Source organism: Trifolium pratense, linkage group LG7 (genome assembly GCF_020283565.1).
Source record: "Trifolium pratense cultivar HEN17-A07 linkage group LG7, ARS_RC_1.1, whole genome shotgun sequence".
NCBI lineage: Eukaryota > Viridiplantae > Streptophyta > Magnoliopsida > Fabales > Fabaceae > Trifolium > Trifolium pratense.
The window spans coordinates 1,400,869-1,419,164 of NC_060065.1; the positions used below are offsets into that span (position 1 = coordinate 1,400,869).

The window sequence follows — 18,296 nt, forward strand, 5'->3', positions numbered from 1 at the left end:
GATTTTTGCCACTATCAGGATCAATTTCAGTTAACACAATAATGGGGTGGTGATCCGATTGAATACGCGGAAGAACTTTAGCAATCCCCTCATGATATTTCAGTCTCCAAGCAACATTGCAGAGCACCCTATCTAGCTTTTTGAAAACTCTGTTCCTTCCATTCCACTTTGGACCTCTCCAAGTAAATTTAGTACCTGCAGTAGTAACTTCAATCAAATTACACTCATTTATCCAATTGTTAAAAATATTACATTTTTTATTATCAGCTGGAACTCCTCCTTTCTTCTCCTCTGGACTCGCAATTTCATTGAAGTCTCCCATCATAAGCCATGGAATATTTATGGTGTTCGCAAGGCTTCGAAGGTTTTGCCAAGTGTCTTTCCTCTCATTCTCCCGAGGACTTGCATAAACCACTGTTAGAATCCAAGGATCCATATCTTTTTCCTTCACCTGCACATGAAGAAAATGAAAATCATTTTTTATTAAAACAACTTGAATATCCACTCTGTTCCACAGCAACCAAATGCCTCCAGAGAAACCCCTAGCTTCTGCCAATAAATAATTTTTGAAGCCAAGACTTCTAATTGTATTACGAGCAACGTTGCCACTGCACCGAGTTTCTTGTAAAGCAACCATGTCAACTTTATTTTTCCTGCAAAAATTATTAAGTGCTCTTCGGAATTTTTTTCCTTGAGCACCTCTACAATTCCAATTAATCACAATCATTAATAATAATAATAATAATAATAATATGAAAAAATACTGCATAACAGGTTTCATTAATTTAAAGACATGTGGGTATCATGAACCGAGCCCATGTTTTTGGCTTCTTGTTCTTGCTCTGCACGTGAACTCCCTCCATTTGCATGATGGCCTTTTGAATTCTCAACATCCTGGTTACTTGCATTCATAAAGGAAAGGATTGGAACTTGATTTGAAACACCCTCCCTTTGTTGTCCCAAGCCAATATGTTGGAGTTGACTTGTTGGTATGCCATTTATTTTATTGTTGCTGATTTTTGGGTCAGTCTTTAAGTTGTTACTATTTCTCACATGCACTTTTGTTGAAATGTTTTGGATTTTAACAGTGGTGTCTCCTTTATACACGCCCTCTGGAGATGAACTAGTGGTGTTGTAGCTCTCATTAACTTTGTTGTTGCTAGCTCCACTATAATCATTCCATAACCGTTTTTTCTTTTCTCTATTAGTATTGCGCGCATTAGATATTGCAGTGTCATTTCCATCATCTTTTTGCATATGTCTCTGCATATCCACCTTCCCTACCATATTTAGAATGTCTAGATGTGAATTCTGATTTTCTAGTCCTCTAGACATCCCACCAGATTTGCCCCCATTGTTTTTGTTGTTTTTTTTCTTTCTCTCCACCTTGATCCAATCTCCATGCAATTTTTCTGGAACCTTTTCCACATTAATGTGATCCGCTAAATCCTCCTTTTCGATATGATTCTCGGAATTTAGTTCATCAGAATTGTGAAATGATTCTCCCCCTTTGTTTCGTTCACCGTCGTGAATGGGCATTTCATTTTTACTATTTATTTTTGTAACTTTTATTTTTTTAATTTTGTTTCTCTGATTCTCAAGATTTCAAAGCTAAGGTAGTTCTTAGTTAAAAAAGAAAAGAAAAGCTAAGGTTATCTTCTAAACTTTTACAGAAAACAAAAGATAAAATTCCCTCTACACAAGAAATTTAATTGTCTTGGAGGGAATAAATGATACTAAATCTATACCGTTATCTATAACAATATATAAAAAGGATAAGTGAGTTTGAGATGAACTTTTCAATATACCTATTTTACCATTGACTTAGTTTCACATCTTCCATTAACTAATCAATTTAGAAAAAAAAATTCAAATCATAAAAATGTGAATAAGTGGCAAATGGGTTGCCTATACATGAATGATTACCAAATTAATACTATATCTATACTATATAAAAAGAGAATACAAATATTTTTGGTGTCGATTTTTCATAATACCGACAATATCCTTATTTTTTTAGCAATAAAAGTCTTTTATTAACAAATTCATCATAACATAAGACATTTTTTTTGGACATAAGTTAGACACAGGCAGATGCGGAACGCGCCTGTCTGGCCCGCTAGTTAAGTGATAATAATCTTATTGTAAATTTTTTTTGATAATCTTGAATAGATATTTATAGATTAAAATTATAATAATTGATATATTCATTCTTTTGCTTAAAAAAAATCATGTCTAAAAAATTAGAGATTTACTGCTGAAAAAATTGAAATAATCATATTATTCATATTTATCGTGAAGCTAATAAAGTTGCTGATGCATTGACTTCATTAGATTGTGCTTCAATAGGAATTAACTATTATCATTTCCTGATTGAGATTGAGCATTTGTGTTTATATAATATAATGGGAGTTTCCACTCCTCGAGTTATTTTCGTATAATTCTCTTTTTGGGCTTATGCCCCTCTTCAATGAAAAAAATAAAAAATAATTATCTCACCAAAACAAAATAAATAAATAAAGTAGAACTTGTATATCTTGAATTCTTAATTCATTTTTTAAAACTAAACTATTAATTCATTCTTACAATTACATTACTTTTTTTAAATTACTACTGTAATATTTTTCTTTTCCTCTATAACTAATAAAAATGTTATTATGTACTATTATTTATGAGTTTAATTGTTGTGCACAGTCAGTATAAAATTTTTTTACACATTCATCCAATGATGTGTTGGCACATCATTTAATAAATATCACACATCATGTGTTTTTAAATACCGTACATGATGTGTTGGTATATTATTGAACGTATGTGTAAAATAACTTTACAGTGATATAAATTAAATTCATTGTTTATTTCTCCCAAACGATATTTTTATCTTATCTCATTTTATTATAGGACTAACTTTTTAACAATCACTCATCTCTCTCATATAAGTATTTCTCCTCAATTGAATATGATTCTATGATATTTTCCGTGCTCATCTTGTAACTTCCAAGTATCTTTGAAATCATGGTTGTGAAATTGCTTAAAGAATTTTGGATCGATTTCTACGTATGGCTATTAAATAAAATAAGTAAAAACAATATTAACTTCTAGGAGTGGACAAATTAGAAACTTATAATGAAATATTGAATAAGAAAATTTCCAACCTCGTTTGGAACATGTAAAGTTAAGAAAGCTCCAATAGATTGACTTTGAAGAACATGGTTACTTGAAGTCATTTTTTGATATTTCAAGTGAGAAAATTAAGTTAAAGTTTAGTTTAAAGATTTGTGATTTCTATTGTGAATATTGAGTGGTTTATAAAGTTGGAAAAAGAAACATGGGGACAAATTGTGAAATGAAATAAGATTCACTAATGAAAAGATATAATATTCATCTTTGGTATATTTATGACAATGAGAGACAACATGAAATAATGTTGCTTATATCTTACAATATGTAAGTGAATAAAATATGACATGGCAATATATGTTACATTTGCCTTTTTTTTTAATAAAGGCATGAAAGTTTGGTTTGCCTGTGCCCTCTTTTTTTTTTCTAAGTTTATATATAGCTCATATCCTGCCTTTTGCACTTTGTTGGGAATTTGCCATGGATACCTTATTTTTTTTGTTTCCATTTTCTGGTTCCTACCTATTGCTTTGTTTGAAATTTTGCAGTTGCATTGCTGATATAATCACATTCTTTTTTATTAGTCACTTGTTACTTGTTTGTTGTAGAGTATCCTGATGAATATAGGGGACTCAAGTCCTTCAGGAATTCTTCATGTGATCCTAAAGTATGTTTGTCTTTTGGAGATTCTTTATAGTGAGACATTGCTAATAATATCAGGAATCTCTACCCCAAGATTATGCCAAAATTTTTGCATTTGACCAAAAGAATGCCAAAAATTTTGCACATGATAATTTTAAAAGAATCCAAAAGCATGTTCTTGCTAAAGCTTTAGAATTGGATGAAGAAGGCAGAGAGGACTGCATTCCAGTTGGCTCATATGCTAGGCTGCATATCAAGGAAGTGCCCAGTGCAGCTGCTTCAAAATTATGTACACTTGCAAAGACAGCCCCGGTTACAGCATGTGGCCTGTTGAAACATGAGTCGAAACTATCTGTCCTTCACTTCAGGTTCAGGTGTGTATATGCTATATCATTTTTACCATATTTTCTGAATATACAAAAGACGTGTAACGAACAAAATTACTTTGTTTTTTAGCGTGAAGAAGCACGAAACATATGATGCACCCATCAAATCAAAGGAAGAGTTGATACTATTTTCTGAAACCCTATAATGTCAACAAAAACCATTGTATCTCTATGGTCTTTTTGGTTGATTTCTTTGCATACTGTATCTGGAAAAAAGTAATTATTTTCATTTCAGACATTTATGACAATCCACAATAAAATTAATGTTATTCTCATGACAAGTTTTTGAACATTTTGTGGTGCAGCTACCCTCAAAGAGTATCAAAACGTAAAGCTTCTGTAAGACACATGTTCTATAATCCAGAGGATGTTAAATGGTTCAAGGTAAGAAACAATTTTCACCCAGTGTTTCCAAAATAATTGGATTTAATTTTGACGAGGATTTGTAGAGTATTGAAAAAATTATTGTCGGGAAATTATCCTCAATTATCACCCTAATGTGATTTATTAATGTGGTGGTGATTGCAGCCTGTAGAGATATATACCAAACATGGTCTTCGTGGCTGAATTAAAGAACCTGTTGGTACACATGGTATGTTATGTTCCAAACCATTGTTGCCCATTTACTATAATAATTTGATCTAAAAATCTATATAGTTAAGTGAATCCAATCCAACAATGAAATAAACAAGTGATGTATGTCACGACTCTTACTAAAAGCAGTAGCTAGTGGTTAATGATCCAGGGATGAGTCGTCTATTTGTGATTTTCCAACATTTGAGACATTCTTTATCCCAACAGAAAGGAGGAAAATATATTTCATACTACCATACTTTACCAAAATAAAGGAAGTGGAATATGTGCTTTTGCGCGTAAGAGCGATCTACTAGGAAGTTTGTAACCATGTAAGTTGATGTAACAAAGCTATTATTAAACAAACCAACAATCTTCTGTATTTAAATAATTCACCATAGTTTCAGGTTGTCAAAGAAGTTACATATAAATCAAAGGATTTCATCTTTAGGAATAAACTTCGATATCTTGTCGGTATAACTTAGAAAAAAGTTCCATTCTACCCGGAGGGAAGAAAAATGATCCGTCATATTAACTACTAGGAGAACAATAGTTCGGGAACTCTAAAACTGCAGCCTTCTCCTTTATGTCATGACTAAGCGTTCAGCCAATCAATTAAAAAGTGCAAAATCTAATAGGGCACTTGGCTTCAATTTGGGGACAGTATTTCGACAATGAACTTTATCAAGGCTGCTTAAACATTTTCACCCGGCGGCAATTCAGCCAGCTTTGGAGAAGTTCCGAGTACTCTTTCCATGTCATAACGAACTTCAATGTTGCGAATGCTGTACCCAACCACCATCAACCAATAAAGCAGTTTGGCAAGTTCAGATGCACTTGTTTCAGTCACGCTAGTCTATAAAAAACCAGAATTGAAAGAAGTTAAAAAAAGATCTGAAATGGTACTAGTTACAGTAATAGAAAGCGAAAAGAACGACATTAAACCCCTAAAAAAATCACACATAGGCAAATGAATCAATTCGAAGAAATCTAGTAGTGATTACCTTGGTTCACACAAATAAAAATCTAATTTGCCTACTATCATACTATGTCTATCTGATACTATGTCATTTAGAGAGTTACTATGATTATACTAATAATAAGATGAAAGGATTCAAAGGGGGTTATCTTGTCAATTGCAGACCCTCAGAAGTTTTGCAATTCATAACGTAAAATGATACAGTTCCTATCAGTATATCACAACCAGTTAATCAGACAGGACACACGGCAATGATTAACAGTGTTTCTGCCAAATGTGTGTTCTACATAAATTTTCCGATCAGGTAATAAAAGTTCAGTCTTATGTACCCAAAACAACAACACAGAGTGAGTTCTATCATCCATGTTGAACAGTCAACACACACACACAAACACACACACATCCCTAAATAATAATTGCGAGCAGAGCAAAATAATTTGAAAAGGTCAACTTTGTCAGAGGACAAGGGGCAAAGGTTGAATGAAGTTTCCTTTAATAATGGGATGGTGGAGAAAACAGAAAAGGAATTAGAGATATTGAGGCAAACCTTCATTTGACTAGGATCTGCAACAGCCAGTAGTCGCTTGATGAATGTATTCATTGCAAACACAACGTCCTCCCCAGCACTACTAGTCAAATCCTACATGAAAAAAAATGGCGGTTATTAGGCACATAATTGATTCTAACCACACAGAATAAGAGGAAAACTTGAATTGATTTAGTTTAATGATGCGGATGTGATGTCAAGTTAATGTTATAGAAGCAAATATCACAACTCGTAGAGCGCCTACTCTAGTAAATTAACATCAGCGGATATATAATTGTGGTGAGTACAGTAACACCATACCAGTACCTAGTGCTGGACAGAAATGCAATTCCAGATATTCAAAATACCGATTCATGTTCATCAATTGCAAAAATCAATACTCATTATATAGAGGTGTATGTTAAACAGACAGCACACAACAGCTAGATAGAAGTGAAGAAGTATTCTATAATGACAAAGAAAAGTATAATCAACCTTCAAATTCCGAGGCTCGAGAGATTTTAGGTATTCCAACAGTTCATTTTGTGCATTGCTGGACTGTCTTCCAACTTGACGATTCAGCTCCTCAATCTCCGCTTCAAGTATTTCAATGTACTTTTTAGCATCCATTCTCTCGGGCCCAGAAATGTTGTTCCACCGAATGACTTCACCTGAAACATTCTTTTGTGTCCCAGATGCATAGTCTGGAATATCCTGCAACATTTTGAGAATAAATTAAAGAATGTACCGACTAAAGCATTTACTTGGTGTCCTGAATCTTGAAGAAATTCTCCAAAGGAAAATTTCAAGGGCATTTAGCCTGCAAATAAGTTTTTGAAAACCAAATTCTCAAGACTCTCTTCATTCTTACACCTGAACTAATCTACTCAACATCAATTTTATTTCTTCTGTTAGCCCACACCACATGAAAGAAAGTCCTATACTAGTTTTTTTTTTCCTATCCTATATTCTAAATAGTCCTGGGTAGAAAAGGATAAAAACTACCAGACCAAAAGGTCCAAATAAGTCTTCTGACACCGGAATGAGTTACACACCCTTAGAGTTATCCAAACATTTCAATACTTCTGAACCACATCCCAAAAAGACAAGGAAGAGAAATGGTGTACCTTTTTATCTTGAACATCGGGAAGGGCAACTTGTTCCAAACTTTCTTGCAGTTCCAAACGGTATTGTGCATTTCTAAACATGTAGCCAGTCATCATGACACTGTACATAAGCTGTGCAAGGTTCTCAGCTACCTGAATAAAAAACCAAATGGACCCCACTGAAATAAGTAAGAAGCATGAAGAGCATATAAAACACTAGGAAGAAATGCAATTCAACCCAAATACATGGCTTAATGTTGCTTTACCAATTATACCATCTAGTTCTAAAACTGTCAGTCTGTCACTCATCCACCAGCAGAAAAGTCATTAGCATATGTTAAAAGTAAATTATGATCTTGCATTTATTATTGTATATAGGCATATCATGTGAATAAGAATAATATCTCCTATATTTATTTCTTTTAGACTACCAAAAATCGACTCTGTTGGGTAGTTGAAACATGCGGTTTACAATATCACGCCTCTGTTTTCTCTCAATCAACATGGTATCATAGTCGGGTTGAGGCAACATAAAATCGTGATTAGCAAGTGGACCTACACCCCAAGACCCATCCCCAAACATGCTCTCATGCGCCCACACACACACACGTGTCAGTGCCGAGTCCCTTCCGCCAATGCGTGAATGCGCCATTCCTGGCAAACTTTCTGGCGGTGGTCAATTATTCCCGGGCGTTTGAACGACACTGCTCCCAGGCCAATCTGAGCACTTTTGCTACTGACACGCTATGCACACATCTTTTTTGGCACTGTTTTTCTGTTCTCTCTCATTCAACAATATCAATAATGTTTGTCAATAAACAAGTATCGTAAGGGTGGAGCGTATAAAGGGCTCTGAAATTGAGACTAACCACCAAGAAAGTTAGGAAATAACTGAAATAACAATAGGTAACAAGTATAATTTCATCAAAACCAAGATATTAGCTATCCACAATTCCACCAAACATAACCAGCATGTAAAAATTGTTTCGCATTAAATTATAAAATGATGGTAAAAGCTAGTAAAGAAGGGCGTAAAAAACGCTTGATCTTACGGTGTTAATTGTTATAGAAAAAAATTGAGGTGGCAGTGTTCCAATCATATTTGTCACCGTTTGTCGCATTGCATCCACAACCTAATCACCAAAAGAAATCACATTCACTAAAAGAGTATTGAATGAAAAAAGTGTACACGGCAATCAATTAACGGTTCCACACACGTTCATAACAAGACAAAACATTACCGGTTGAGGTGCTCTTTTCACAAACAATTCCATAAATTCCGGCTGCACGGTCTTGACATATTCCAATAAGATTTCTCTCCTGCTCTTTGACTGATTATTTCAAAAAGTATAATTAATCACTAATCAGGAACACAATCATATAGACAAACATAAATATATGCTTTTTTACTTGAAGAATTCATTCTTTAGGATAATATATTAGATATATCCTACTCCAATTTTGAAGAAACTTATCATTTCATATATAATATGCATGAATAGCAGTTCCTGGCTATGTAGCCACAACACCACCTCAAATTGAAGGCATGCCCGATATGTCTCTGACACCGGGCATTTAATCACTATAATTTTTTCAAATTATTATCAGTGTCTACATGTCAGTGTCAGTGTTTCATAGGTTCGCGATAACAAACAACTTAATAATAATAAGTACATTCATCCAGTGTCACATTTGCCCTATTCCAGTGGAATTCCATTCACAATTCACAGGTTGATTTTTACTATTATACTAACATTAAATAATGATAATAATAATTAATATATAATTAAAAAAAAAAAAGTGGGGTAAGATTGAAAGAGGAAGAATTACGAACCAGAGTGCCGTTAGGGGATTTGGAGTCGGCAGGAGAGTTGGGAGTATCATTTTGGGATGATTGAACTCTGAAATGAAGTCTTCCTTTATGGTCTGAATTAGTGGGAAAGGTAATTGATGAAGGTGAACGAGTTCGGAAACAAACTCGAGAAATTGAAGAAGTAGAAGAAGAAGTTGAAGAAGAAGATAATATTATGAATTGTGGTGTAAATGAGGGTTTCGCTGTCAACGAATACATGATCAAATGGATGGAGTATATAATATAATACGATGAATTCGATGGTGTGAGTGAGTGTAGTTTATGGTTTATGCTTTGCTTTGTTTTGTTTCAGAGTTGTACGACTTCATCAGAGACAGGGATGAGATGAGCTTTACACGTGATTTGCACGAGCCATGTGCAGTTAAATTAAATAACCACTATATATATTAAACCAAACTATAGGTATATATAGACTGAATAATGTGAGTGAGTGTGAGTGTAATCATCATAAATAAACTTGGAGTTGAAATATTAAACTACACCGATTAATTAAGCTAATTGAGTTATTGAACTAATGAGTTGAAAGTTTATGGTTCAACTAACTAACATAAATAACATTCTAATATACTAACAATTAATTCAAAAAAGAATTTGACAAGTAATAATGTGATCTTTTAGTATTAAATTGGTCATTTAACTAAGTAACAAACTATGGTGTTACATTCTTAATTCATTAAAAAAATGTTTATGTTGCCGTCACTCTTCAAATCATGAGTCACTACCAACAAGTGTAAGTATCGTACCACTATAATATCCTTTTAATGAAAATCATCCATGAAACTCAATAATTGGTCTGTATTTTATGAAATGTTATTCACATCGACTCCCCGAATTTTGAAATACATATAAATTCTCCAAATAATGCCCATAAAAATATTTTGTAACAACCACGTAAGCCTACACTGTCATGTCACTTAGTAAACGCTTACATAAACATAATCATTAAAAATGTAATGATGTAATAATATGTTATAAATTTTTAACTATCAATTTCAAACTTAAGAAGCTATGACCAATCTCTTATAAACATTGAACTTAAAATGTGCATTAAATATGTGTATATTATCATGTTTCTAGGCATCCAACGGTCCTAGTGACTCAATAACATATGAAGTGGTACTACACCAAGTACATGAGAGTTGTGTGCTGACTATGGAGGACCGAGGCGATAATCCTCTGCATCCCTCGATCACTGCGCTTGGTTATATAAGATAGTATTGTCGGATATCACATCCTTAATAGTCGTCTGGTCTAAGGTTGACCAGTGTTGAGTATAACCGTCTGTCGGTCAACTATGACATACGTATTAAATTCACCAACATGAAACTTTGAAACGACGATAATGTGACAAACATCTTCTCTATTTTCTCGCAATATAGTATCAATAGATCGATCAAGTTATACACGACCCTAACTGGATTTATTCAAGCTATCTATTGAAGTTTGATTCGCACAATGATCTTTGATGAAATCACAACATGCATAGTTAAATTCGATGGAGATAAATGATTTAGTTCTTCCATAGTATTTTTTGTATTCGATTGATATTTTTAATTTAAGTTTATGCTCTTTTTAATCTTTAGTTTGATTACTATGTTTTTGTTATTAGTAAGAATATTGATGTATTAAGGTGAAATTTCTAACCACTTACTTAACCAAAAAAAAATATTTATGTATTATGCTGCATAACAAATCAATTCGAGTTTTATCTCGAAACATATTTTTTGTATAATACGAGCCCTTGAAATTGAACCTTATTTTTTCAACTCTCGAGCCTTAAAACTCGAACATAACATTCACAAGATTTTAATGGGCGTGCGAGAAGATAAAGAGGACAAAAAATAAATTCATATAAAATTTGATTAAGTAGAATAATAGCTTCAATCAAATCAACTCAACCTAACTCAACCCAACCCGATCCGACCATGAGTGAACTTATATATGCACACACTAGTTGCTAGCAAAACAACAAGAGTTTAATTGATATGCACCGACGGTGTAAAATAGTTTTACACGATCGTCCAATAAACAACCACCATTTTGCCATGTCATATCAAGAAAGTGGGATGAAGTGAGGTGATGTGACGGAAAACATGGTTGATATTGATTGACGGTTTAAAATTATTTTACACCGTCAGTGTATTTTAATTAAATCCTCTCAAATTTCGATGAACCGAAAGCGTATTTGCAAATTTTTTTTTAATTAAAAAAAAAAAAACAGAAAGATAGCACGAGAGTCCACGTGGGCACGTGCAAGGCAAAGCATCGAAATTCCATTTCCAAATAACAAAACCGGCATGGTGGAAGAAGGTATGATGCTAATTACTGTCGAAAACAAGAAAACCCACCCAGCCAGCCAGCCACTATATTCACACTCTTTCTTTTTAGTATTCTCTTCTTTAACTTCCATTTTCCATTTCACTCACTATATTCTCTCTCTCTCTCTCTCTCTCTCTCTCTCACATCAATCAATCATCAATTATCTCTTCAGTTACAGAATTTCAACGCATAACGCATTCCTTTGCTACTGCCTCAACCTCAACTCATTATTTCATTTATTTTTTTAAATAATATTTTCTATATAATAATAATCTAAATATAAATAATTACTATTAAAATACTAGTATATGATATGATATATCATATATGACGATGAATTGAATTTGAGGATGAAATTATAATAATCAATTTTAGTCATTTGGTGTCTCCTCCCATTCTTCTCTGATTCAAGGAGGAGAAAAATGCCACCTCAGCGGCGGCGGAACAACAACTTTTACCAACGCTTCCGTCTTATGATTCCGATTATTTCTGCCTTCGCCGCCGTTCTACTTTTTCTCTTCGTTCTGATTTCCTTTCTAGCTCCTTCTCCCAATGAATCCGACGATCATATCCACCGGAGACGCCAATACACCACGGTAATCGAACTCACGCTATCAACATTTACTTTATACGATAATAATTCATCATAAATTCATCACTATTTTGTTTGTGTTTTACATTTTCTACAGCAGGTTACCGTTGAAGAGAACGATGCCATTGAAAAACCTGTGTTCATCGTTCCGGTTAGGGATTTCTCTGGATTCTATTTGTGTTTTATGTAGGTTTTTCGTCATTTTGTTATTGGATCTTGATTCCTTTTTTTGTTTTATTTTGTTTTGATTTGATATTGATAACGATCAGAAAGATGGAGGAAAACTCAGTCGCGATTTGTGGAGTTCTAGAAATTCGGAGCACTTTTTCGGTTGTAGCAATGCGAGCAGCAAGTTTCAAAGTGTGTAACGTATCTCTTTTTTGTTTGAAACTTGATTCGGTTTCGCGTGTATGGATGTTTATGAAAATGACTGATAACTATGCTTTTTCAATGGCAGAACCTGAAGTAATAACAAAACCTAATCGGTATTTGTTGATTGCAACTAGTGGAGGCTTGAATCAACAAAGAACTGGGGTACTTTTATGGACTATTGTTGTTATCATTAATAGTAATGCTGTTATTGTCAAGCATGGATTTCATATACTTTTCTGAATAAATTTATTAAATGTGAAATGAACTCAGAAATTCACGATTCCTCGATCAGATTTGCTTTAGATTAAGGTTGCCAAATAAAATCAACTTGTTCATGCTGCAGTAAGTAATTTGGCATTTGATGAGAGAAGGGACTAAACTTGTTGGAGTTGGAGTCGTATATTTTTTTAAATAATCATGAATCAATAGTTCTAGACACATCATGGATGTCTCGAATCTTGTTGAGAATCCTATTGCTTGCATCTGTGAAAGAGATGTATCCCTTATGTTTTTGGATCCTACCTGCTCAGAAAAAAGTCTCAGTAAATTGTTTGCTGCGAATTCTGGAGTATTGAAACCAGTAATTATTTGCTGTTTTGTTACAATTCAAATCAGGATACTATAGTACTATACTTCTGTAAAAAAAAAGGATAGTATACTGCTATATATAGTGACTGTTGTTGGTGCTTATTGTTTGCAAACTATATGCGTATTCATCTCTCATTATCAACATTTTGTTTCTGCAATTGGCAGATTACAGATGCTGTTGTTGTTGCGCGAATTTTGAATGCTACTCTGGTTGTTCCAAAATTGGATGAACGATCTTATTGGAAAGATTCTAGGTCTGTTGCTGATAGCACATATTGTAATTTGACTTGGGCTGTTAAAGTAGTATTGAACTGTATCATTCTCAGTGATGTATGCTAGTTTCTGATACAATTTCATACTTTACCCTTTGCAGTAACTTTTCAGAGATATTTGATGTTGATTGGTTTATCTCGTATTTGTCAAATGATGTCAAAATTATCAAGCAACTCCCAAGTAGTAGTAAGGGAAGGAGAGCATTTTCTGCATACAGAATGCGTGTTCCAAGGAAATGTAGTGAAAAATGTTATATAAATCGTATATTGCCAGTACTCGTGAAAAAGCATGTAAGTTTTTTATTTCCTAATAGTATTACTAGTACCACTAATGTATTGTATTGTACAGCTTATAAGAGGTACCTTCATCCCTCAGTTGATTGTTATTTATTGCTTGGAAGACGTATATAACAGGAGTAGGAAGTTTTTAGCTGCTTTTATATTAAGAGCTAGTGTCCAAATCTTTATGTGATTTGTTTTTTGAATAAGCCAAATCTTTATGTGATTGATGTTACAGTAAGTGTATTTTAGATGGATTTTATGCATTTATTTTTAAATAATGATTTTTTTCAGGTTCCTTCATCAGGCTACCAATCTCTTGATTGTCTAATGAATTTTAATCCCCATCTGTGGTGCCTTAAGTATCTTATGAGTTTAGCTAGGATATCTCTCATCTTTTACCAAAAATTTAAAACCATGTCTGAAGTCGGAACCTTTTCTATTTGCCAAGTGATCTTATAATTGGACTTTTTGCAAGATTCAGATCCACATTTCCCCCAATGATTTTTCCTAAAACAGTTTTTTAGATCGATCTGATCCATGTTAGTCATCCGATGTCTGAGAAAACCTACTCTATGATAACCAAATAGTCAAACCTAGTCCCCAAATTTAACCCACTTAAAGTCCTAGTTTCTATAAATTGGCTGGTTTTGGTTATCAAAATAGGATGCTTTGTATGCTTGATACAGCATGAGTTTTTTAGGAATTTGTTTTGGAAGTAATGAAAGCTGTAGTCTGTACCAACTGTCCTTTTTTAGCTTTAATAAACAAGTAATCAATGCTTTAAATTCTGATCACTTTATCTAGTAAGATGAATATTATCAATAAGACAATAATTATATGAACATTTGATCATGAGGAAATATATTTAATATTGTTGCTTCATTTGTATGGCAGGCTGTTCAACTCAACAAGTTTGACTACAGACTTGCAAACAGGTTGGATACTGAGTATCAGAAGTTGAGATGTAGAGTTAATTACCATGGTCTAAGATTTACTGATCCAATACAAGAAATGGGTGAAAAACTGGTCCAGCGGATGAGGATGAGAAAGAAGCATTACGTTACACTGCATTTGAGGTAGTTTGTTTGATTTTTCCCCTGTTATCTCTTTTGTCTGTCTGGTTTAATTCATTTTCCCATGTAAATCAAATTCATCAATTTGGTAACCACTAAAACTATAATGTAGTAGCAGTAGCCACATATGTTGATCAATGTGTAAACATTTGCTCGTGGATAAATGCATGTCAAAACTGGGTTCAATTCTTACTCTCATGCTGGTATCCTGATTACATTGCTTGCTAACCAATGCTTAGTAAGCATATCACTAAGGAACTATAAGGAGGCTGAAAGTAAATCAGCCCGTTGAAGATGCGGGCGTTTAGATAAAAGAAGAGAAAAGAATAACTAAATATTATTGATAATAATTTGAGACTAACTTGTAATCTTTGTTCTAGATTCAGTAGTTCATTGTGTTCCATATACTGTAAATTTGTGCTTGCTTATTTCCAGCCTTTATTACAGTGTCAATATAAACAGAAGATCATATCAAGTGAAACAGAATAGTAATAAAGGTTGGCAATGAGCAAGAACAAGAAGTGGACCACCAAGAAACCAATTTATGACCTTAAAATACTAAGACACAGAAGTGGACCTTATATCATCTGGGTCAGCTTCCCAAATTTGCATCACATGTAGACTTTTATGGCTAATTTTTGTATCTGGAACAGAAGGTTTAAGACAAAGACCATGATCCATGATTATCAGTGCTTTGTAAATATATCATAAATCCCCGCACCACTTTCAATGATTCTCTAGAGGCTGAGACAGAATTTGACATTATATTATTGCTGAATAAGATCAATAGAACTCCTTGTTACAATAATGTCATCCTCATAATTTGCACAAAAAGAGAGTGCTGATGGCCATGCACAGTAAAGAGTAAAAGCATTTGCTTGATTTAAAACCACGTTCAGTGGTTAATAATAACTTTGAAGTATTACTTTTCACCACCCATCCCCCACCCAAAAAAAAACCCAAAGTTCAGCAGTGCAGACCCAAGTATTTGAAACAAGTTCTTTCAGCCCACTGAGAGCTTTATTCAACTCTTATACAAGGATCTTAGTTATCACGGTTTTTCTTTGTTGGACATGTGTGTGCAACAAAGATTAAGTAGAGTGGCTAATTGTTCTGGCTGTGTGTTTTCGCACATGTGTGTGCATAAAGATGTAAACTTAAACTAAAGTTTGAGAATCTGAGACCTTCATATTTAGACTAGGTCTATAGACTGCACTTGGTCTTGTTGATTTTATTCAGACAACTAGCAACATACCTGTTAAGCGCCGGCTGCTTGTCGAAGCGCATTTGTTTGTAAGTTGCATTTAGATTAAGAACAAATTAATAAAAAATATGACATTAATAATAAAAATAGTTAAACCAATTGTTTGAGAAAATTATAGATAAAATAACAAAAATTAAAAATAAAGTTCATTTGAAATTAAAATTTTATGATAAATATTTGTCCCATATTTTTTTTATGTATCAATGACAAATATTTGTCTCGTGCTTCGTAGATCCTATTAGGGAGAATAACAAAAATAGTGTCTAAATTCAATCAACTTTTCCTGCGACAGATTTGAACCTGATATGCTTGCATTTTCTGGATGTGACTATGGTGGAGGAGAGAAGGAGCAGAAGGAACTGAGCACAATAAGGAGGAGATGGAAGACACTGCATGTAAGACTCACATGTTAAATTTTACTACCAACCATAATTTATTAAGAGATATTGAAAAATGTAACCACTTATTCACTATTAGACTATTTTTGTATGCTAGAGTACTCGTGCAAAACCATATGACATCAAAAAATTTCTGTTATAATTTCACAGTACATAAGTACATAATAACCTGACTGGATTTTTCTTTAAATGGTCTTTAACATTTTAACGGTCTTTAACCCTGCTTGTGGATGCCGAGTAAATAGGCAATATTTGATAGAGAATATTTCGCTCGACTATGTTTGCATGAGAAAACTGGTTAAAAAAGAGAATATGAATAACTTAAGGTATATATTGATATGCAGAAAAGCAATCCTGATAGGGCCAGGAGGCAGGGAAGATGCCCGTTAACCCCAGAAGAAGTTGGTCTAATGCTAAGAGCGTTGGGATATGGTTCTGATGTTCATATTTATGTTGCATCTGGGGAAGTATATGGAGGGGAAGAAACATTGGCACCTCTCAAAGCATTATTTCCTCATTACCATTCAAAAGAAACCATTGCTACCAAGGAAGAATTAGAACCGTTTTCTACGTTTTCTTCTCGCATGGCTGCACTTGATTTTATTGTTTGTGATGAAAGTGATGTGTTTGTCACCAATAACAATGGTAACATGGCTAAAATAATAGCCGGACGAAGGTATGCTCTACTCCATTTGCATTGTTTTCCCCCACTTTTTGTTGGTCACTAATATCTACTCTTGCTAATTAGCTTTCTGTGCATTTTCTTATAGGAGATACTTTGGGCACAAACCAACCATTCGTCCAAATGCTAAAAAACTCTACAGATTGTTCATGAACAGAGGTAATTTGACTTGGGATGTTTTTGCTTCTAGTGTTCGTAGGTACCAGAAAGGCTTCATTGGGGAGCCAAAGGAGGTTAGACCTGGTAGAGGTGGGTTTCATGAGAACCCATCTACCTGCATATGTGAAGATTCTGTGGCCAAAGCGGCCAAAAATTCTGACTCTAGAAAATTTTCAAAGGATGATGCAATCAAGAAAGATGTAGCTGACGAGGTGGATGTTGATGATAATGATAATGATAATGATGATGATATTGACAATGATAATGATGATGATGATGATGATCAGAATGATCTTACAGATAATGCTATGTTCAATGAAACAATGTCAGACTATGAAACTCTGAACTTTGAGGGTCCAGAGTTAGAGGAAATTATATCAGACTAGTGACGCTGCAGTATTCAGTGTTGACTATTTTGTCATAACCCCTTAAGCAGCTGCTGCTTTGAAAGTTGTTAATAAAGCACAGATACCGGAAACAGATAAAATCACATATATTTCTCAATACTTGCTGAGCTGAATTTGAAGTGACTATAGTATGAAGACATCTTGAATATTTAATCATATGAACGATTTGTGGATTTTTAAGAGCGTAATGGCCTCGGTTTGATGCTGAATATTGTGGGTGTCTGGACTTATAATTGAATCTGAGAAGAGGTCATCAGAAGTGTGCAATGAGTGGAATGGAAGGACGGTCATTCGACATCTAGCTGCCTACAAAATTGAGTTTCCTAGGAAGTAGGAAAATCTGTATATTTTCGTTGAGGCAAGTTGCCAGACATATACTTTCGTTAATATCTATCTATCTTTGACATTCATACTGTCAACTTACTTATAGAAGCAAGAGGATGCCAACTTATGTTTTTTGTGCTGAAGTGAACAAAACAGTAGTGGTCTGGTGACCTGGTAGATATTGTTAGTCCTTTTTTAAAACAGATAATTTCTTATATACATTTAGTTTAAATTGTATGTAGGTTTTACTATCTCAAATTGTGTGCGTGTGTGTGTGAGAGAGAGAGAGAGAGAGAAAGTCTATTGACTCTAACTCTTATATTAGACCAGATAGCTAAAGAAGCTATAATTGAAGAGAC

At 33.8% G+C, this 18,296-nt stretch overlaps 2 protein-coding genes across 3 annotated transcripts; one reads left to right on the forward strand and one right to left on the reverse strand.

The window, feature by feature from the left end:
• Positions 1-5,058: 5,058 nt before the first annotated feature.
• On the reverse strand, positions 5,059-9,665 carry LOC123899292. Its single transcript, XM_045950396.1, has 7 exons — positions 9,167-9,665; positions 8,574-8,663; positions 8,385-8,465; positions 7,354-7,485; positions 6,722-6,940; positions 6,248-6,340; positions 5,059-5,577 (listed from the first exon to the last, which is right to left on the reverse strand). The coding sequence occupies exons 1-7, from the start codon at positions 9,401-9,403 to the stop codon at positions 5,416-5,418; spliced, it is 1,014 nt and encodes a 337-aa protein (XP_045806352.1). The 5' UTR covers positions 9,404-9,665; the 3' UTR covers positions 5,059-5,415.
• A 1,851-nt stretch (positions 9,666-11,516) lies between these two features.
• On the forward strand, positions 11,517-18,195 carry LOC123899293 (O-fucosyltransferase 16). Of its 2 annotated transcripts, none has more exons than XM_045950397.1 (10): positions 11,517-12,120; positions 12,214-12,267; positions 12,386-12,476; positions 12,574-12,650; positions 13,242-13,330; positions 13,450-13,639; positions 14,525-14,706; positions 16,260-16,362; positions 16,710-17,041; positions 17,136-18,195. In XM_045950397.1, exons 1-10 carry the CDS (start codon positions 11,947-11,949, stop codon positions 17,590-17,592), a joined length of 1,749 nt encoding a protein of 582 aa, XP_045806353.1. In that variant the 5' UTR covers positions 11,517-11,946; the 3' UTR covers positions 17,593-18,195. The 2 variants fall into 2 exon arrangements, with proteins under 2 accessions (XP_045806353.1, XP_045806354.1); XM_045950398.1 differs by having other exon boundaries at positions 12,217-12,267.
• The last annotated feature ends 101 nt before the right edge of the window (positions 18,196-18,296 follow it).